This window comes from Branchiostoma belcheri, unplaced genomic scaffold, assembly GCF_001625305.1.
Source record: "Branchiostoma belcheri isolate BF01 breed outbred unplaced genomic scaffold, Haploidv18h27 scaffold2, whole genome shotgun sequence".
Lineage (NCBI taxonomy): Eukaryota > Metazoa > Chordata > Leptocardii > Amphioxiformes > Branchiostomatidae > Branchiostoma > Branchiostoma belcheri.
Window position 1 is genome coordinate 4,131,611 of NW_017803490.1, and position 19,893 is coordinate 4,151,503.

The 19,893-nt window shown below is 39.6% G+C and overlaps 1 protein-coding gene across 1 annotated transcript in view; it reads left to right on the top strand.

Annotated features, from left to right (window-relative positions):
• LOC109468398 overlaps nt 1-15,152 on the top strand; it is a 16,398-nt gene extending 1,246 nt beyond the window's left edge. Inside the window, exons 3-19 of the mRNA XM_019766647.1 lie at nt 2,202-2,407; nt 3,105-3,191; nt 3,906-4,047; nt 4,534-4,773; nt 5,619-5,855; nt 6,549-6,624; nt 6,853-7,016; nt 7,490-7,675; nt 8,365-8,600; nt 8,876-9,033; nt 9,345-9,501; nt 10,157-10,325; nt 11,281-11,456; nt 12,116-12,338; nt 13,178-13,354; nt 13,763-13,836; nt 14,647-15,152. Of these exons, the coding sequence (XP_019622206.1) occupies nt 2,202-2,407; nt 3,105-3,191; nt 3,906-4,047; nt 4,534-4,773; nt 5,619-5,855; nt 6,549-6,624; nt 6,853-7,016; nt 7,490-7,675; nt 8,365-8,600; nt 8,876-9,033; nt 9,345-9,501; nt 10,157-10,325; nt 11,281-11,456; nt 12,116-12,338; nt 13,178-13,354; nt 13,763-13,836; nt 14,647-14,751 (2,813 nt within the window). The 3' untranslated portion in view covers nt 14,752-15,152. The remainder of the gene's footprint in view (nt 1-2,201; nt 2,408-3,104; nt 3,192-3,905; nt 4,048-4,533; nt 4,774-5,618; nt 5,856-6,548; nt 6,625-6,852; nt 7,017-7,489; nt 7,676-8,364; nt 8,601-8,875; nt 9,034-9,344; nt 9,502-10,156; nt 10,326-11,280; nt 11,457-12,115; nt 12,339-13,177; nt 13,355-13,762; nt 13,837-14,646) is intronic.
• Nucleotides 15,153-19,893: the final 4,741 nt, after the last annotated feature.

Genomic DNA, 19,893 nt, shown 5'->3' on the forward strand with positions numbered 1-19,893 from the left:
GGCTTGAAAGGAGTTTGGTGGGGGTGATATGGCCCCTTAGTAGAGTGTTTCAACCGCGAATTCAAAACACCGTAAATTCAAAAACCTCCCTTTCCCCAATCACAAAAAGCCACCGGTGAATGTTTTAGGATTTGAATTAAGTCTTAACACTAATCATTCTGGATTCCATCCGCAAAAATACAGTGAGTACACACACGTTTATACCACACAAATAACAGGAGTTACAACTTAACAACAAAAAAGTACAAATTTTGGAGGTCAGAGGTCATAGTTCAATGTTTGTCAATACGTTCTACTTATTGTATCTGCCACCAGTGCTGTAAAGGTTGGTTTGTTGGCTTTTTAAGCCTTGTGTGTAGTGTTGTAATGAGACCGGTCTGCATACAATTATGCCTGTCCTTGGTGCTGAAAACCGTCTATTTGCATGTTAAATCAGTCTCAACAACAACCATTGAAGGGACGGAGGAGGAAAAACGGTTCGTCTACGTAGAGGTTGCTTCAGACAAATGTATAAACCTATAAATTTTATAATTATTCATGTTTAGTAAGTATAAGTATAAAAACATTGTTTTTTGGCCGGGAAAGAAGCGTATGTTTACCCAACTTAGTGCACAGGAAACATATCCACAGTTGTAAAAGATTAGATGTACTATTGGGGAGGGGGGGGCGAGAGATAGGCAGACTTGGGGAGGACCATATGCATGGGCACTACAGCTCTGTAAAGGGTCATGCAGAACTGAGTGAGTAAGTGAGTGAGTGAGTGAGTGATTGATTGAGTGAGTGAGTGAGTGAGTGAGTGAGTGAGTGAGTGAGTGAGTGAGTGAGTGAATTGAGGGTATGTCAAATGCACATGCAAATGTTCATATTTTGTTGAGGAGAAACCTTTTTTATATTTCAGTCCATACCATGGTATGGATGAAATATATTGTGTTCTCTGATGTTTCTTCTTCTCCTTCTCCTCCTGCCAAACAGGCAAAGGGATTCAACTCAGCCATCATTCAGCCAAATGACTTGAAATTTGGCATGGAGGTAGAGTGGGCCAATACCCCCAGGCGTTTTTTTTCATTTTTTTGATACATGCCTTTGAAAAATTTTTAAGAAGGTTTTTTAGGGCATTTTTCGACAAAAAATGGATTTTTGGATCCTGAGCCCCTGTTTTACAACCAAATGCTCTGAAATTCGGTATAAGGGTACCTTGAACATGTGTCTACAGAATAGCAGTCACATATTTGGCATACACCACTTCCAAATGACTCATTTGGGGGACTTTAATGGCTATTTCAGGCCAAAAAAGGGCCAAAAGTGCTAAACCCGTTCCATGTTCTATCTAAAGAATGGCCTGTTCCATCTGCCACTGGCCATGGAACACGTGTTCCATTGGGGGTTACCTGGGGTCACATTGCACGTAAGTCGTGCGTAATGACCCACACATTCAATTTTATGTGGCTAAGACCTTCAAAATGTATCAAATCTCGTCATTGTTAGTATTTGCATGCCTGTAATAAGATTAGTAAAGCATTCAAGATCCAAAGTGCTTGTTGTAGCATCTTTGTTATCAATTACATAGCTACTATTTAATTAATTTATTTGAGAACCTTTGCCAGTTGTGCACTGGGGTAAGTTTGGAATAGTCCACTTTTGCGTGGGAGGGAGATGGACTGAAATATGCTGTATTTGCTCCCAAGCAAATGTCGGCCTTTCTAGTTTCCATTAGCGTTATCCTACTAAACATGCAGTTACATGCTATTCATTATTTGAAACCATGGTAAGCAGTCTACCATGTTGACTTTTTGCTTCCTTGGTAGCATAGAAGCCTATCAAAGGATGCCTCTTTTTCTTCACCCATTTTTTTCTTGTAAAAGTCTGTTATGACAAAGGTTTATATTGTAAATTTCGACCACAAAATTTTAAACATTTTGAATCTAAGAATCTCCATTCATACATAACATATGATGTTAAAATAACCAAAATCAATGACTTTGTTGAACATTTCTATTGTTCAATTCACAATACCCAGCTTTGATTTAATTTGGGATTATTTCAACATAAAATGAAAGCGGTCCAGACTTCCTATGTACAGATTTCAATACAAAAGTCACATTCGTCGAAATAATTATGCATGTAAAAATTAGTCTGGGAACAGAGTGTTTGAAATGCATTGGCGGCAGGATAAAAGTACACCATCTTTGATTGAATTCTAGCTACCGACCATACCAGCGATTCCACCGACACCGACTGTACAGCAAAAAGCGCCCCCAAGCGTCCGAGGATCCGACTGCAGTTTCGCAGGACCATCGCCGCAATCGGGCTGTGCGCTTTGGTCGGCGCTCTTACGGTCGCTGTATTCTCCCAGTTTCACCAGGGTGATGACAACACTGAGTCAATACTTGCGTCCATAACCAACCAAGTAAGCATACTGCCATTTACATGTATACCATATACGTTACAGGAAAAGTTTTTTTTTTGTTGGGCGTTGAGCTACATTTTCAGTTACTTTGCAGTTTTTGTTTATTCAAATTACTTACAGTACTAGTGTTTGTTCCTTTTTCTCTTTCCATGTTGAACAAAACACGCTCCTCAGAACCCCTAATACGGGTTGTATTTTTTTTAAGGTGTTGTCGACTTATTCCTTTATTCTCTAGACTAGATTATAATTACTATGGAATATAAGGCCACACCAATTTAATTTCTTGGTTAACGGATTTTTCTATAAAAATAACGGAGCGGGCGGGCGAAAAAAAAATAAAAATAAAAACAGGCCTAGGCATCCTATTATGGCCCCAAATGGTACGACAGGAGCCATGAAGTCAACACACCAGGCTGGTTAAAAATTTAAACAATGAATTTTGAACTTTTAATGATACCATTGCATTGAAAGATGGAATGCCTGTTACAAGTAGTAAGAAAATGACTGTTTTCAACTGTTCAGGGCAAAATATGAGCATTTTGCAGTTGATTCTGAATTTTTATTTTTATTTGCAAATCAGAAAAAAATGAAGCGGCGAATCCGTTAACCAAGAAATTAAATTGGTGTGGCCTAATACATAATTTGTCTAGTTCCGTAAGTGATACTTCATTGAACCACTCTTGTTTCAAATCTACAGCTGGAGGCAAATGGCAAGGCACTACAGGACATTCTGCTCAACATCAAGACCTCCAAGCTGTTGGGAGACCAGCCTGAACAGTACATGGTAAGAATAACCATGAATTTAATCCTAGACTTATCCCCTGGCATTTTTTCAACTTCCTGTAAGCATTATCATTTATTGACATAATAGCGACTTTCGTAAGGTTTATAATTTAACATATGGACAGACACATGGGTACAAAATAATTAGCCTACATAAGTACTACCGGTATGAATAAATCAACATGTTGAGAATAACATGTCAGTTATTCTATGTGGTCTGTTCATCTATTTCAATATATATATACTTGCACATTGTGTCCTGAAATGTAGCTGCCTAAGTTATATAAAACACCCCTTTCTATGCAAGTGTTATGCCTTACAGAAATCAGAGAGAAAATACTAAAAAAAAAAAAATTACGGCTCTCAGTGGCCAGTAGATGTTGTCACATCGGCGCACCAAATCCGTAAGGTGTTTTTGGCACCCTGACAGACAGATTAGCCTAAGAGGCTCGGTGGGCGTCACTCCACCGTATAGGTGGGGAAGTCGTGTAAAGTGCCTTTCCCAAGGGCACAACGTCAGGCCACGGTGAGTATCGAACCAGGGACCTCTCGGTTCCGAGTCCAACGTTCTAACTGTTGCGCCACCGACGCCACACAGAGAAAAGAGAAAATACAGTGTCATCTATTACTGTAAGAATAAACAAAAAAATTGATAAAACTCACTATTTCATGGGGGTATAAAATTGATCTTCGATTTCTTGTTTGCCCTGTGCAGCCTGTTCAGAATGCCTATCCGACCAATGACACCAGTGCCTGGTATATCCAAGCCACTGTTGACCATGACCAGCCACCGACTACGACTGCAAGCATCCCAGACGGCTACAAGACTACCCAAGCCCCAGTCCCCAATACAGCAGGTTTGGTCTGTCATTTATTTAGAGATTTACCACAATTTTGGAAGGATTGACATGGGTTATTTGGCATCATATCTTAATTTATCTATTCAGCTTGCTAGGTTATTTGGCACCAAACTCAGTGTATTTATTAACATTAACCACATTTGTGGAAGGACTGACATAACAGGTGGCTATATATACTCACCTTTTCAAGAGACCATACACAGACTGTAAAGTTTAAACCACTTACACTGGAATGAACCCATAGTCTTTTCAAAGTAAAAGTCTCTTCTCTGACATGTTGGACCTATTACCATGATGTCATAACTGCATAACTAATTAAGTCAAGTCTTTTGGGTATGCTTTCTCTTATACTATTAGTGTTTGTCACTTACAGCTAATTTCATTTTTTCTGTTTATCATGGTTGGTTTCTTTGCCGACAGTTGCAATAAAGCTTTTTTGTTCACGTTAGGCTTATTTTCTTTCTCTCTTGATTCTACTTACAGCTCCTTTGCCGTTAGTTGCTGGGTACTCGGCCCGTGAGGGAACCTGTCCTGGAAACACCGTGCTGTCCCTGTATGCAGACACCATCACCCTGCAGGCCTGCGCACAACGCTGCACCCGTTACCCGGACTGCGTTGCCTTCTCCTACTCATCTGACAACCACCGATGTTACCCGAAGACCAAGACCTGCGACAAACCGCTAAAGGGCAGCAGCTGGAACGTGTTCTATGACAAAAAGATCTGTAAGCATCTCTCTCATCCTCCCTATCTATCCATTGATGCATATTAGACAAAGGTAACGAGGAACACACTAAACATCTGAAGATTCTTTGAAAAAATTTGAAGATTTTTCTTAAAATCTGAAAACGATCTTCAGATTTTCCAGAAGATTTATTCATTATTGATTTTCAATGAGGTGTGACACCTCCCACGCTGGAGGTCATTATGATCCATTGTGTGGCAAGCAAGTTTGTCACAAAATATCAACTTTGTAAGTATAAGCTGTGAGTGGCAACAAACATTTGTTCAAAGTGCAATATTTTGTCCAAAATTAATTTGTAGGGTGTTATATGTGAAGAAAACTGTTAATCAAGCAACTGGATATATTTTGACAACTGTCATTTACAGTTGAAAAGTGCTGGATGCTACATGGGACATCTCACAGTTTTTTTAAAGTTTACAGTCATTGAAAAAAGTGTGGATGCTATATAGTTACTTGAATCATCTGATAGTTATCTTTCCATCCAATTGCTTGAATTAAGCATGTAACAGTTTCATTCGACCGTTGCAGGGCGGTCTTCAATCCCTAGAAGGCATATAGCATGTGGAGAATCGGTTTTAGGTATAAAATTAAATTATAGCAAATTTCTCGGAATTGGCTAGACTTTATATTGGAAACTGGAAAAAAATACAAAATGTGAATTCAGTATTTTTTTTTAGTTGCAGCTGGTTCATCATGGTAAACAGCCACACTGTAGAAAATCGGTTTTAGATTTGGGGGAATTTGCATATCTGTCCTTTTAACTTTGAAAGAGGATAAAATCATGGAATCAGCATTTTTCTTTTACTTGAATGTTGGTCTCAGCAGATGGCCCACCTCAAGTTGACGGCTACACTGCCCACCGCGGGATCTGCAGCGGGAACAACATCCTGTCCCTGATTGGTACGGTTAGTCTCCAGGACTGCGCCCAGCGGTGTGACGGCCATCCGTACTGTGTCGCCTTCGTGTTCCACCACACCAAGGCCGGGATGTGCTTTCCGAAGTCCAGTCCCTGCACCGGCAGCTCATATCCAGAGAACTTTTTCTATGTGAAAAAGACTGGAGGTAAGATTGATTTTTTTAAAATCTATGTCAGCTGACTCACTCAGCATTAGCAGCAGGACTGCCTTAGTAGACAGAACGCTGTCAACGTTTTGCGCTGAGGAAAGAATTAACTTCACGTTTGAATCTTTGTCTGTCCCTGATCTTAGCGATCTCCCTCGGAAGACTGTTCCAAAGCCTAACAGTTGTTGGTACAAAGGTTCTCATATGATTGTTGGTGTGGGAGACAGGGACCACCAGAGTGTTTTCGTGATGGGATTTTGACTGGCGTGACACCCGCCGCACCTCTTTGTGTTTAGGAACATAGGTCATTTAGCAGGGCTGGTGCCTCTCTGTGGTTCAATATACGGACAGTTATAATATAATTATATAATTTAGCACTTCAATCATTTGCCACCCTGACCTCTTCCCTCATGACCTCAATAAAAAAACAGAGAACCTGTATGAGAATTTCATAACACTTCTTGGACTTCTTAAACTAATTCCTTTCATTGCGACAAATTTACAAGTCAGTTTTATTTTCTGTTGTTGCTTGCAAATATTACATATTTCAGTGTCAGAGGAACTGAAAAGAAAATGTGTGAGAGGGAAAAATGTCACTAAAAACCAGGAGACCAACAAAATGTACACTAGTAGATGTAAAGTTGTTTTTTGTAACAAACTTAAGGTAATGCTGGTTATCTTCCTTATTTTCAGTGTGCAAGATGAGAAGCACCAACATTAACTACCACTACAGGTGGGACCAGCCTCCAGTGACCACCTCCACATTCAGGTGGGTATAAACTCATTTTAAAGGTATCCAATGCAATTTTAGGGTGAAAAAATATTCTGGATGAGGAAATTTGACGTTGACATTTACAGCCATTACTTATATTAGCATATTTTTGTCATCATTTCATATTTGAAGCTTTTGACATAGCCAGAAAATAAAGTATGCGAGGATTCGCTTATTTTTTTTGTAAGTTTTTCTTTCTTTGAAACTATTTCTTTCTTCTTGTAGGTTTGAGGTGAAAGCCAACGGTAACATCCACATTGCTCTGTCTGACACTGGTTTTAACCAGAATACATGTATGTACGAGGTTGTCATTGGAGGATGGCAGAACCAGCGGTCTGTCATTCGGAGACGGATGCAAGGAGGGATGAAAGTATCAGCCACTACCCCTGGTATGTAACCTCCATCAACAATTTCTGCCAGCTTATTATTTCTAGCCAGTGCTTTAAAGGCATCCAGTGCAGTTTTTAGGGCTTGGAAACCCGATTTTCCTAAGCCAAATTATTCTCAAGGTCATTTATCTACAAGTTGAAACCACACTATCCCATTGGCAATGTACACAAAAAGTCATAATTTGACCCTCATGGAGCAAAAATTCCCAAAATTCTGACAGAAAATGCAATACTGGAAGGGCCCTCGGCTGATTTTTTAGGGTACCGCCAAGAAAATAATTTACTCATCTTGTAGCTTGTTTATGCAGTTTTAAATACCCAAAGCATGAAATTCTTATTTAAAATTTGTGCTAATGTGGCCTTATGTGCCAATAATACCGAGATTGCCTTATTCAGAATTATATTTCCAGTTTTAATGCCCTGAAATCACATTGGATGCCTTAAAATATTGAGTTTGTCTCTTCTTCCCAAAGGCATAGCATCTGCAGACGAGTTCCGGATGTTTGAGATCCACTGGGCTCCAGACGGGACCATCAGCGTCAGTAAGGTCCCGGATGCTCCCTTCATGACCTGGCGTGACCCCAACCCCATCCCTATCCACCAGGTGGGCTACTCTACAGGCTGGAGGTCCACTGGAGTCTGGAGGTTCTGCGCAATCGGTCAGTAAATGAGGGCCTGCAAGGGGGGGGTCCGGTGAACGCTCTACGCTGAATTCGGAAACCTGTCGATTACGCTTTACGATAAATTCCAAGTGGCTACAACACATTACGTAGAATTAAAATGGCGAATACGCTCTACGCAAAAATAGTAGAGTGGTCCATCTTCGCTCTACGTAGAATTAAAATGGCCGATTACGCTCTACGGAAAAGGGCTTGCGGGCCCACGCAAATGTCAACACCAGAAACTTTTGCCTGAATTTAATATATTTTCTGTGGGATTATTCTGCGTAAAAATTCCCAATTTTGCTCCTTAATTTTGGCATGAAAATATATCATGTTTTTTTTTTCAATGTCACCAGAATTAAGACTGAAAATGAAAACCAAAAATAAATTGTGTTGGACCTTATTATTGCCGTTTGTGTGACACTGTGTGTTTGTCACGGTATGTGTGTGTATGATTGTGCAATTTTTTTGCGTCATGCAATTGTGTCTGTGTGTACATGTGTGTATTCGTGTACTTTTGTGTGTGCATTAATAATCGATGCATGTGTGTATGTGTCACTGTGTATGTATTTGTACATGTATGTGTGTACATATGTGTGAGTGCTTGCGACCAACGTAATTAACGAAGCTGTGCCTCATACTTCACGTTTAAAAAAAACTAATAAAAATCATTTTCTTGCAAGCAGATTCGGCAGAACAAAAACCCAAGGGCTTGTGGCATTTCAACAAGGAATTTGAAGCAAAGGACATGACTGGAAACGGAAATGACGGCAGTGCAATCAGAGTCTACAAGGCCCCCGGCCCAAACAATCAACCAATGGGGTCTTACCGCTTCATGGGGATGCAAACATCTCGTGTCCAGATCCCGTACAAGAGTGCCGGATCCCTGGATATCCGCTATTCCCTCACCATCCTGGCTCAGGTTGTTTTCACTTTCAATAAAAACTGGAAGACATACGAGTTGTGTAGGTTACTGCACTCCTCTGGAACAACGAAATTCAATACTAGTTAATGCTGATACTGTTGGTATTTGGTAGGTAGGTAGTATTTTGTAATAGAATGTATGTATTGATGATACAACAAAAAGATCTGCACTATATTTCTGATGAACTTAGAGAAACCATTGATTATGAAACATTCATTCACTCATTCACTCACTCACTCACTCACTCATTCATTCATTCATTCATTCTGTAGGTTCGCACCAGTGTTGCAGGGCTGTTGCTGTATGACTTCATGTCCAACAGCTGGGGGCTGTTTGACTATTGGAACAGCAAGGACACTCCACAAATACTAGTAGAACCAGCAACAACTGACCCGTCAACGAAGGGGAATAGGCAGTCATTCGAAAACAGGTACCATATGTTCTCAATTGAAATTCAGGTTTCTGATAAGCGTAATATCTAGCCTACGATTTGTATATAAGGTACTAAGAGATTGTGTTTTATTTTCTTTTTTTTATATCTGCATTACAATTATTGCAAACACGAAATTGGAGGTTTTCTCTGCTGGCCCCTGAAAGCCACCCAAAGCAATACTTCCACACATGGAAGTAATTATTCTGTCTTCCCAATCCCAGTTGTAAACCAGCAGAGCATTATGCATGTGTGTGAAGTGAACAAGCGTGTAAGTGTTTGCGAATACCCGTAATTTATTTTGGTTTCAGAAAGAGAGAGTGGCATCGCAGGTTTGGGCGTGTGAGTGACAAGATCCGGGATATCGATGGACGCGGCCCGTACCTCTTCCCAAACAAGTGGACATACGTCGGAATCACCTACAATTATGCCAGTGGAGAGCTGGCATTATGGAGGGACAGCATCAAGGTAGGCATTGCGCAAAAGTCTTGTCTTTTTTTCTTCTAAAAGTAAAACAGACATTATTCCACAACATTTACGCATCTTGATAGACTACTATAATTATTACTTGTAATCCATACAGGATCAGGACCCCAAATTTTGTATATATGTAGGTATGTATACTGGGTGGGCAAAAGTTTAAAGTACAAAAAATTCTAATCTGAGGCAAATATCACAGTTACATAAATTCACATTGTGTGGATGGCGTTCAGCACCAAGGACAGGCATCGTTTGCATAGAAAAATGTGGTGCCGAGGCTGATTAAATCAGTAGATTCCGGCTACTGTACCAAATTGAATACTTATTGCTGCTGACACTGCCTGTGTGTTATTTTGACATAGTGCACCTTTTATAAACGTTACAATTAAAGTTAGAACGGTTTGCACAAATACTTCCATCAGTAGCACACCAGCACTTGTTTGACAGGATTGTTTGTTTTTAAATAACTGTATATTGTAACTGTGTTATAGATTTAGATGTTGTTTTGTGACTCTGTCAACTATTGTATACCAACGTATGTACACAATGTACAATGTATGTATGTAAGAATGAATGCCAGGAAGACTATTTAAATAAAGTTTCAAAGTCTTTACTAATTACCCGTGCCCTGTAAAATGGCAAGGTGGCACGCCGGATGATTGGAACCAGACAGCATCGCGCCCGATTCCCGCTCGTGGTGGGGTACAACGGAAACCCCGCCCGCCCCTTCTCCGGACAAATCTCCTGTCTACAGCTGTACGACAGCGCCTTGACTCAGGAACAGATCGCCGCAGCTCGGAACAAGTGCAAAGGTTAGTTTTAAAAATTGACTTGATTTTATTTCAGGATCAACAATTAAAGCTTGATGGTACGTTTATTATGTTTTTTCCTGTGGTCCTTTAAGTTATTCCTACATTTACATTCAAATACGTATTAGAGACACTCAGGATTACCACAAAATAACAGTGTCATACAGAGTACATAAAAAATAAATCAGCATTCAGAAATAAAAGAAGGTTACACTCACATTTTTACAGAAATGATACCTTGATTATTGAAATATTTAACACAGAGAGGATTGGAAGGATCACTGAGGTCACTGAATGACACAGAATAAAAAAGTTAGTTGGTCTTGGGCCAAGAATGAATTGATTTTGGGCTCCTGCTTGTGGCTCCATTTACAACTGCAGCTGCTTTTTTAATTAGAATATTTGGTTCTGTAGAAATGAATCCAAATGTGGCTCAGTGTGTACATGTATATAACTGTTTTTACTCAACACTTTTTATCATATGTTAAGGCCACACCAATTTAATTTGTTGGTTCTCGGATTCGCCTCAGTCTTCATTTTTTTCTGATTTGCAAAAAAAAAAAAAAAATTTGATTCTGGTCCTGAATCAACTGAAAAATGCTCATATTTTGCCCCCCAACAGTTGAGGAAAGTCCTTAGTTCCTAGTTGTTACAGTTTTCCCATCTATCATTGCAGTGGTTTGATTAAAAGTTCAAAATTCAATGTTTAAATTTTAACCCAGCCTTTTGTGTTGACTTCATGGGTCATTTTGTAGCATTTAAGCCTATAATAGGATGCCTAGACCTGTTTTTATTTTTATTTTTTTTCGCCCTGTCGCTTCATATTTTTTCTGAAAAAATCCGAGAACCAACAAATTAAATTGGCGTGGCCTAATGAATAGAACGATAATATGTACAAAGGATTATCAATCCATCACCTTCTTATATAATTTATCATTGCTCCTCCTTTGTCCCCCAGTGTATGAAGAGTCCTGTGGTCCAGACTGGCATAGCCATGGCTCCAGATGCTTCCGAGTGTTCCCTGCTGCAGTGCCATACTCAGGAGCTAAAGCTATGTGCGCTCGCCACAACTCAGGAGTAGCTCTACTGAAAGACCTGGCAACGAACGACTTCATTGTCCAACTGCGAAACAAGGTATGTTACCAAGAAGGTTACATTTTTGCCTTTATGTTGGTGTTACTGTGTTTGCAGTTTAGCAGCATAACTCAAGACACAATTAATTTTTTTGTAACATATGTAACTTAAATTGAATATTTTTTAGTCTTTGGGGCCCCTGGCAGCCTTCCCTGGTATTGCAGCTGCAGAGTTTTCTTTTCGGTATCTCATGTTCTGTATCATGCTACGGTCACTGTGTCTGGCTTATAGATAGCCCTTTTGCTTAAAAAATAGTGAGAAAAGCTTAGGCTGTCTAATAGTTTTTTGTAGTGTGTATTTTGAACTAAACAATGTTTTGTAATGATAATGTTGATAATGATGATGAAGTTTGTATAATTTCAGACAGCTTCACTGATTTCAGACTTATTTTCGTCAATTGTTGTTGATATTGATGATGTCATTGATGTTGTAGATTTATGATGATGATGTTAACAATGATGATTTTTATGATGATAGTGTTTATGATGATGATGATGATGAAGTTAATAATGAAAATGATGAAAAAGATAATGATATCTATGTTGATGATGGAGTTTATGATGATGTTGATGATGATAAAGATGTTGATGTTATAGATGAATGATGATGTTGATAAATTAATGATGATGTTAATGATTATGATGATATGATCCCAAAAGGTTGACCACAAGCTGACCACCTGGATCGGGCTGAAGGATGATGAAGAAGAGGGAAAACATGTCTGGGAGGACGGGGACATCCTGGGTACATTCCAGCCCTGGGGATTCGGGGAGCCCAACAATGCACCCGGGGATGCCGACTGTGTCCGCCTCACACCCTCCTCAAACAAGTGGAAGGACTACCCTTGTGACCGGGGCAGCTTCGGCGTGGTCTGTGAAAAAGGTAGAATCATCTTCTCTTACGTGCACAGTGGTGTCAAATGGCTGAGTGGTTGGGATGGCAGACACGAGATCGAGAGGTCAGGGGTTCAATTCCTGTCCTTCCTGGCAAACCGCGAGGCGTTTTGTCCTTTAGAAAAGTTATACTCGACTCTTCGACTCCACTCAGGTGTAAATGGGACTTTACAGGTGACAAATTAGTTGGAGAGGTAAAAGGTGGTAGAAGGAGAGGGATACCTTGCCCTAGACACAGTCGACTAACAGCAACAATAAGGATAATGGACTGCCTTTTTTGGTTACGTTGGTTGTTTGGGTGACTGGGCTGTGGGTTGTGTGGGTTTGTGTATCTGTTTGTCCAAACAGAATTGGTTGAAAGTGTGGATGGGGGAAGATTTACAGTCAAAATGAAAGGACGGGCCAAATGTCTGAAACCAGCATTAAAAGCTACTAGCCTTTTTTCACTGAATATGATGATTGTGAACTTTGGCACGATTCAGTTTTTACTGTGAGGCCAATGGACATTTGTTCTGTGCTTTATCAATAAACCAATTACTTATTACTACTACTCCCAGTACTCCATACACATTTTTACACTTCTATACCAGATTTGACGGTCTGCAACTCGGCAGTTTATTTCTACATTAATACTGAACAACCACCAACGATAGTATCCCAGAAAGTGAATTCAGCACCAAGGTCAGGGAGGTCAATTCAAGGGTGTAGGGGGCCGTTATAGCACTGTGGCCGTGCACCAACATGTTTCACACAAAAAATGTGATCATTTGTACTAAAACATGCAAAATTTCCTGGAATTCACTTTTCCCACATTATTCCCACTACCAGGTCAGGTGAACTCATGCCCAAGTGGATGGACCAAGCTCGCTCCCCACTGCTTAAGGTACGTGGACAGACCCGCCACATTTGAAGACGCTGGCAAGGTCTGCCACAACATGGGAGGAACACTGCACACCATGTCTGATACCAGGGGGATGCTACTCGTGCGGAGTCTCGCAAGAAATGGTTCGTTTGCTTGATTGGTTGAATGATTGATTGCAGGATAAAGATCTGAATCAGATACAATTTTAATTCGTAAAGTAGGGGTGACCCGGTGTGCTTGACTAAATATGTGAGCCATAGTTGCTATGATTATACTTCACCTTTAGTTGGGGATGACAAAGAAGTGAAAAATTCTAAGTCATGGTACAATGTACCTATAGCTATTGCATGGAACTGTGAATACAGTATAAAAGATTTATTTCAAGTAAAATAAGAATACTTATTCCACTCTAAACACATAGATTATCACATTGTCTGTGAGATTCCCACTGGAGGTATTCCAAACCATTGTGTCACACAGAATCTTATACAAAACTAAGTCTGATTGATAATCTACTCACCGTTCATTATACTTGTTTTTGGTGTCATCAGGTACCGCTCGCTGGATCTGGTCAGGCAAAGAAGAAGGAACGGACAAGGAGAAATGCATGTCTTTCCTCATACCAGTGAGTTACAAGTATTTCTGATTGTCATGTAGGTTGAACAGCAATTACCCTGTCTAAAAGAGGGGTCATGTGGGAGTGCCTGGCTCCCGGGTTCGATTCCTGCCATCAGCCACCAATCCTATGCCCTTATAACAACAACATGAACATTCATTTGATAAATGAGTGGGCCGTCTTCCAACTTGTCGTTCAAATGCCAGAATGTCAACCCACTTCTGGCTAGCACATTTGTTACACTTCTATACAAGATTTGATGGTCCGCAACTCGGCAGTTTATTTTTACATAAACCCTGTACAACCACAGACAATAGTATCCTAGAATTCAGCACCAAGGTCAGGGAAGTCAAATCATATTGGACGTATATTGAGGGGGCAGTCATAGCACTGTGACCGCACACCAACATGTTTTGCACAAAAATGCCAACCTTTGAACTAAAACATGCCAAATTTGCATCCACACTTTTAGTGCGTTTTAGTAAACCAGTCATATCTGTGAACAGTAAACCAGTCATATGAGTGTACACTACTAAACCATATTGGTGCACAGTAAACCAGCCATATGAATGCACAGTAAACCAGCCATATTAGTGCACAGTAAACCAGTCATATGAGTACACAGTAAACCAGTCATATTGGTGCACATATATGCAGTAAACCAGTTATATTTGTGCACAGTAAACCAGTCATGAATGCACAGTAAACCAGTCATGAATGCACAGTAAACCAGTCATATTAGTGCATACTAAACCAGTCAACCATTCAACTATCTGATGAAATTATTTACTGACTTTAAAAAAAAAATGTTTACCACAGCGAGTTCCAGGCGGGCGTACCGTGCGTACCAAACGCCAGCTGCCGTACATGTCCATGCATCGCACCTGCACAAGGAAGAATGGCTTCTTCTGCAAAAAGGTGTAGAAAAACAGAGGATATGCCAAATAAATCTGGAGGGTGATACTAAATGTAGAAATTTTTGCCGTGCATTTCTTTCAAATTCATGACACGTATGGCTATACTGCTTCACAACAAAAATGCTTCAATCCTGAATTCAAAACGTACTACTGGTTTTTCAACTCTCTTCCTACATTTATTTAGTGCTTATTTCATCGTACATTGTAATTGGATAGCCCATTGAGCTAGTAGAGTCTGCTTTCTAATGGAACCCAGCAATTATTACATTTACACAGGACAAGACACGATCATTACATTTAGTCAAGCAAAAAAGGTGACAACTGTCAAATAATAGAATCTAAACATAATCACTGGAACTATATGGAATGTACAATTTTCCTCTGTGGACTTAAAAGGCAAATTCTATTTCTAAGCCATTACATTAAATGTATTAGCAAAGTATTGGATCAACTTGTTTATTGCAAAGAAGAAAAAAAATTATTAAGTATAACTGTGACTGTGATGTAACATAGCTGAGGCCTGATCAAGCTGGACTTGTATCGGTCTTTAAAGACTGTATTATTGTTGTGTTATTTCTGTGCAATAAAACTAATAATTTTGAGTCTTGCGTCCAAACCTAATCTTTTAAGCATAGATTCTAAACAATACATACATATTTGTAGTGTAATTAATTCATGGACAGGTTACAACTATAACCACGAAAATAAAACTATCACGAACGTTTTAGTAAGTCTAGAAAAGAATTGTTTTGACCGCGAATTCGAAACAATATACAAAACTTCAATCATACTTACTGCCTACCACATTAATGGCCACATGTGAGATACATTGAAAAAAAACAATTATTCAGGCAACCGGATAAATTTTTACTTTCCATTTGCATTTAATTCAAGTGTTCATATTATATTAATAGCAGATTGAGCTCTTTGTTGTAAATCTTTAACAGTTCTAGCTCTACTCTGTAACATCTGTGTCCATAATATCACCAGGGTCCATAATATCGCCACCTTGAGAAACAGTGTGCTTAAAGACATTTTTACTGCAACATACTTTTGGTATGCACGCCTGCACACCTCAAATCTATATACCTAGGGTATGTTGCAGTAAAAATATCTTTAAGCACACTTTTTCTCAAGGTGGCGATATTATGGAACCTGGTGATATTATGGAAACGGATGTTGCTACATGCTAAAGAAAGCCACTTCTTGCCTGGAAGGAAGTGGATATTAACAAGGTTTGACTCAGGCTTGATTAGTCTGTTCTCCTTCCCGTCCTCTACTTGTTGATTCCACATGAAAAAAGGTCTCTTCAAGGTAATAAAAACAACCGAAGGACATACGATGCGGTGCCCAGACTAATTTTCTGATGCCTATGAATTTTCTCATGAAGTAGGCAAAAACTGACTTACCTTCCTTAATGTCTTGCTGTATCACACTATTGTATTAATATAGCTAACCTAAAGTTGGATATGAATTATATTCCAAATTTTCATTGGCAATAATGGTGTGAGGGGCTTGAGAGCTTTTTGTTTTTGTCTCACTAGTACGGAATTGAGTACATGACACAAAGCAACAACCTTGTCATTTTCTAGGGCATCACGTGGCCAATACTATAGGATATAGGTTGGGAAAGCTCATTAGGTGTTTGTAGGTAGGAGTAACTTTGGGATGGTCCATTACTGTTAGGGGTTGGTATGGAACAGACATTCTGGCTTGGGGATATAGATTGAGTTAAATATGTGCAGTATTTCTAGTATTCCTGGGAAAGAAGTTTTTCTGTGGGGGGTATTGTTTTGATCTTAAGTTTCTGTTTTTGCAGCTGCTAAAACTCGCAGAGTGTTTGACAAATTTGTTTGATTTTTGGTATGTGGATGATACCTATTGGGGTACAGATTAGAATAGCTCATTGGGGTCCAGATCATGCATTTTTTTATCATGTCTGTATTTTCAGGTATTAAGATTAAATATTATAAAAAAGTTACACTTGTGCTGTACAAGTGCATGTGATGTGGTATAGTCTCTCATCAACAGATTTTGTCAACTGTGGGAATTAAGCCAATGGGCTTATTCCATACTACTTAAGGTTTAAAGCCTGTATTGTGTATTTTATTGTGGTATTACACATCTTTTAACTTATATATGCATTACGTTTACAGTAACTGTTAACGTTGCTGTCTACATGTAGGTGTAATTGTCAGCAGTCATTGCAAGCATTATGCATTATACTTTCCAGAAGTTTGGAATCACACTTAAAGTTTATGTTGGTTCTTCTCATCTCACACACTGAAAAAAAGGAAGATTACCAGCGAGTGTTACCTTTCTTACAAAAAACCTGGCTTCTTGTTTTCTGTTTTTACCTCATTGAATTCAGTACATGGCACCAAAAATGGCCTTGTCCTTTTTCTAGAGTTAAAATAATTGAAAAAAAATCTAGGGCAGACAAATAACCTGTCTTAGGAAACACATGTGCAGTAGCCTTCTTTCTCAGCAAAGAACTGTTTTACAAATAATATTTATTCTTGGAAACTGATCCATTTTGAACGTGTATGTGCGTGTGAATGTCTACATGAGCGTTACACAAGAAAAAAGTTACTCAAGCAACTGGATAGATTTTGAAGACTGTCAGATGTTTCACCTAAAATCCACTACTTTTGTCAGTGGCTAACAGAATCTGTAGTTGAGCAGGTATTTTAATGAATTGATATGTAAGAGGAGGAAAAACTCTAGGATAAAAAAGACAATATTTAGATCTTGTTGATTGAGTACAGGAGCTAAGAATATCAGGGTGTCTAACATTCATTGATGAATATAACGTCACTCTCTAAAACTACACTTTCAAATGCATAGATCACAAAATTTACTGGTATGCTTTGTTCACCTTAAAGCGTCAGAATGTAAATAATCCTATTTATCAAATTTAACAGAAAGCTATTGTTTTGTATACGACAGTTGAAAGGCCTTGGGTGGATATGAGTGTTGCAGTAACAAAACAAGTCATCTGCTTACATGCATATTTATCATTTCTAAAAAGCCTTCACCCACTCCTTTACATATTATTAACCTGACAGTGTGTAGACTATTCAAGCCTTACAGAGAACATGTATATTTATGATTTCTAAAGAAGCCTTCACCTATACTCCTTTACATAACCTGTGTAGACTATTTAAGCCTAACAGAGAACCACTGGTTGCAGTAAGCGAGCGGGTGCTGCCACTTTTGCGGGCCTTTTTTCTGCCGAAGTCGGGATGGCGGGCCGTTCTGAGCCTTCCTTGCCGCCCAGTGAACCCTCTCCCCTTCAGAACCAACATTATGAACAGGCATGCGATGTTCGCGCAACATTAGAGCTTGGGAACGGTAAGTCTATACATTTTACTTTCTTCATTTTCATTAATCTTGGATACATTCAATTGGGTTTTCCCTTTAGTTGAAGAGGATTGATCCCAGTGGAGAAGTGCCCTTTAGACAATCTAACCCTTGTCCTGCTGGCAATTTTTGCACAATATTTTCAAATAATTTGAAGTCTTAATCAGGTCACAGACCCTTGACTTTTTTGCCCTGTGGTGGCGTAGTTACTTCTGCATTTGTTGCGTTTCGCTGCCGTGTGATGTGTTACACAAGAAGTACCCCCAAATTATACATATACAGGACACTATATAGATGGTGGTACTGTATGTGCAACCATATATATAATTATATGGGTCCCGCAGGACAAGGGTTTTGATATACCTGTTCTTGGTGCTGAACACCATCCACACAAAACTGCACCTGTCCTTGGTGCTGACACCTGTCCCTGGTGCTGAACACCATCCACACACAAACATGCCTGTCCCTGGTGCTGAACACCATCCACACACAAACATGCCTGTCCCTGGTGCTGAACACCATCCACACACAAACATGCCTGTTCCTGATGCTGAACACCATCCACACACAAACATGCCTTTCCTTGGTGCTAAACACCATCCACACACAAACATGCCTGTTCCTGATGCTGAACACACCATCCACACACAAACATGCCTGTCCTTGGTGCTGATTTCATTCTCCACCCAAAAAAGCCTGTCCTTGGTGCTGAACACCATCCACACACAAATGCACCTGTCCTTGGTGCTGAACACCATCCACTCATACACACACCTGTCCTTGGTGCTGAACACTATCCATGCACAACCATACCTGTCCTTGGTGCTGCTTTCATTCTCCTCACAAAAAGAAACCTGTCCTTGGTTCCTGATCCATATTTATGGCTAAAAAACACACATCTACACAAAGTTGAACATAGGTGGATGAAAACATGTCTGCTTTGGTCACAATTTCAGATGAAAACCACACCAGTGATTCCACCGATGCAGAGGAAACTGTGTACAACGGCAGCGGCGGGCACAAGGGCACCAAGCCCCGCCGAGCTGTCTGGGTCCTTCTGGCGCTCAGCCTGTGCACTCTCGTCGGTGTTACGATGGTCGTGTTGGCCCTATGTTACCGAGATGCTGACAACACCGATCCAACACTGGTAGTCATCAAAAACCAAGTGAGTTGTCAATCCAATTACTACACCATAATAGCACATTTTTTATTAGTAGGGAAGATTGGAGTACGAAATTGTCAAAAAAATGTCTTCCAAAATACCTAACTAACCGCATTAGCCTGTTGCCCCGATGGTTACCACCCTTTACTATTTATGATTGGTGCTAGCAGGTTTCATTGTTTAGATGTTGAAATGAAAAATCTACTACACAGGTAATTGCTAACAGCATATACTAGTAGCATCCTGTATTAATTTTGTACACTTGTAACTTCTGGCAACATGAAATATTTTTGGTTTACAGATACTAAGTAGTCTGTCAGCCTATTTGATCAAGTCATTGTGTTGCTTTTAATATGTATTAATAGGTAATTGTTGTATGTATAGTGTAGTTAAGATACATGTATAACTCTAGTGCATTAAATAAATTTGATCCATTTATTACTTATATAAATATAACATTACAGCTGAAGGCAAATGGTAGGGCTTTGCAAGACATCTTCTTCACACTGATGACTTCAAAGATGTGGAGTCCTGCACACGACCAGCAGAAGGTTAGACCTAGTCACCTCCATTGAAAATGGAGGTATTGTTTTTGGCGTGTCTGTCTGTGTGTCTGTGTGTGTG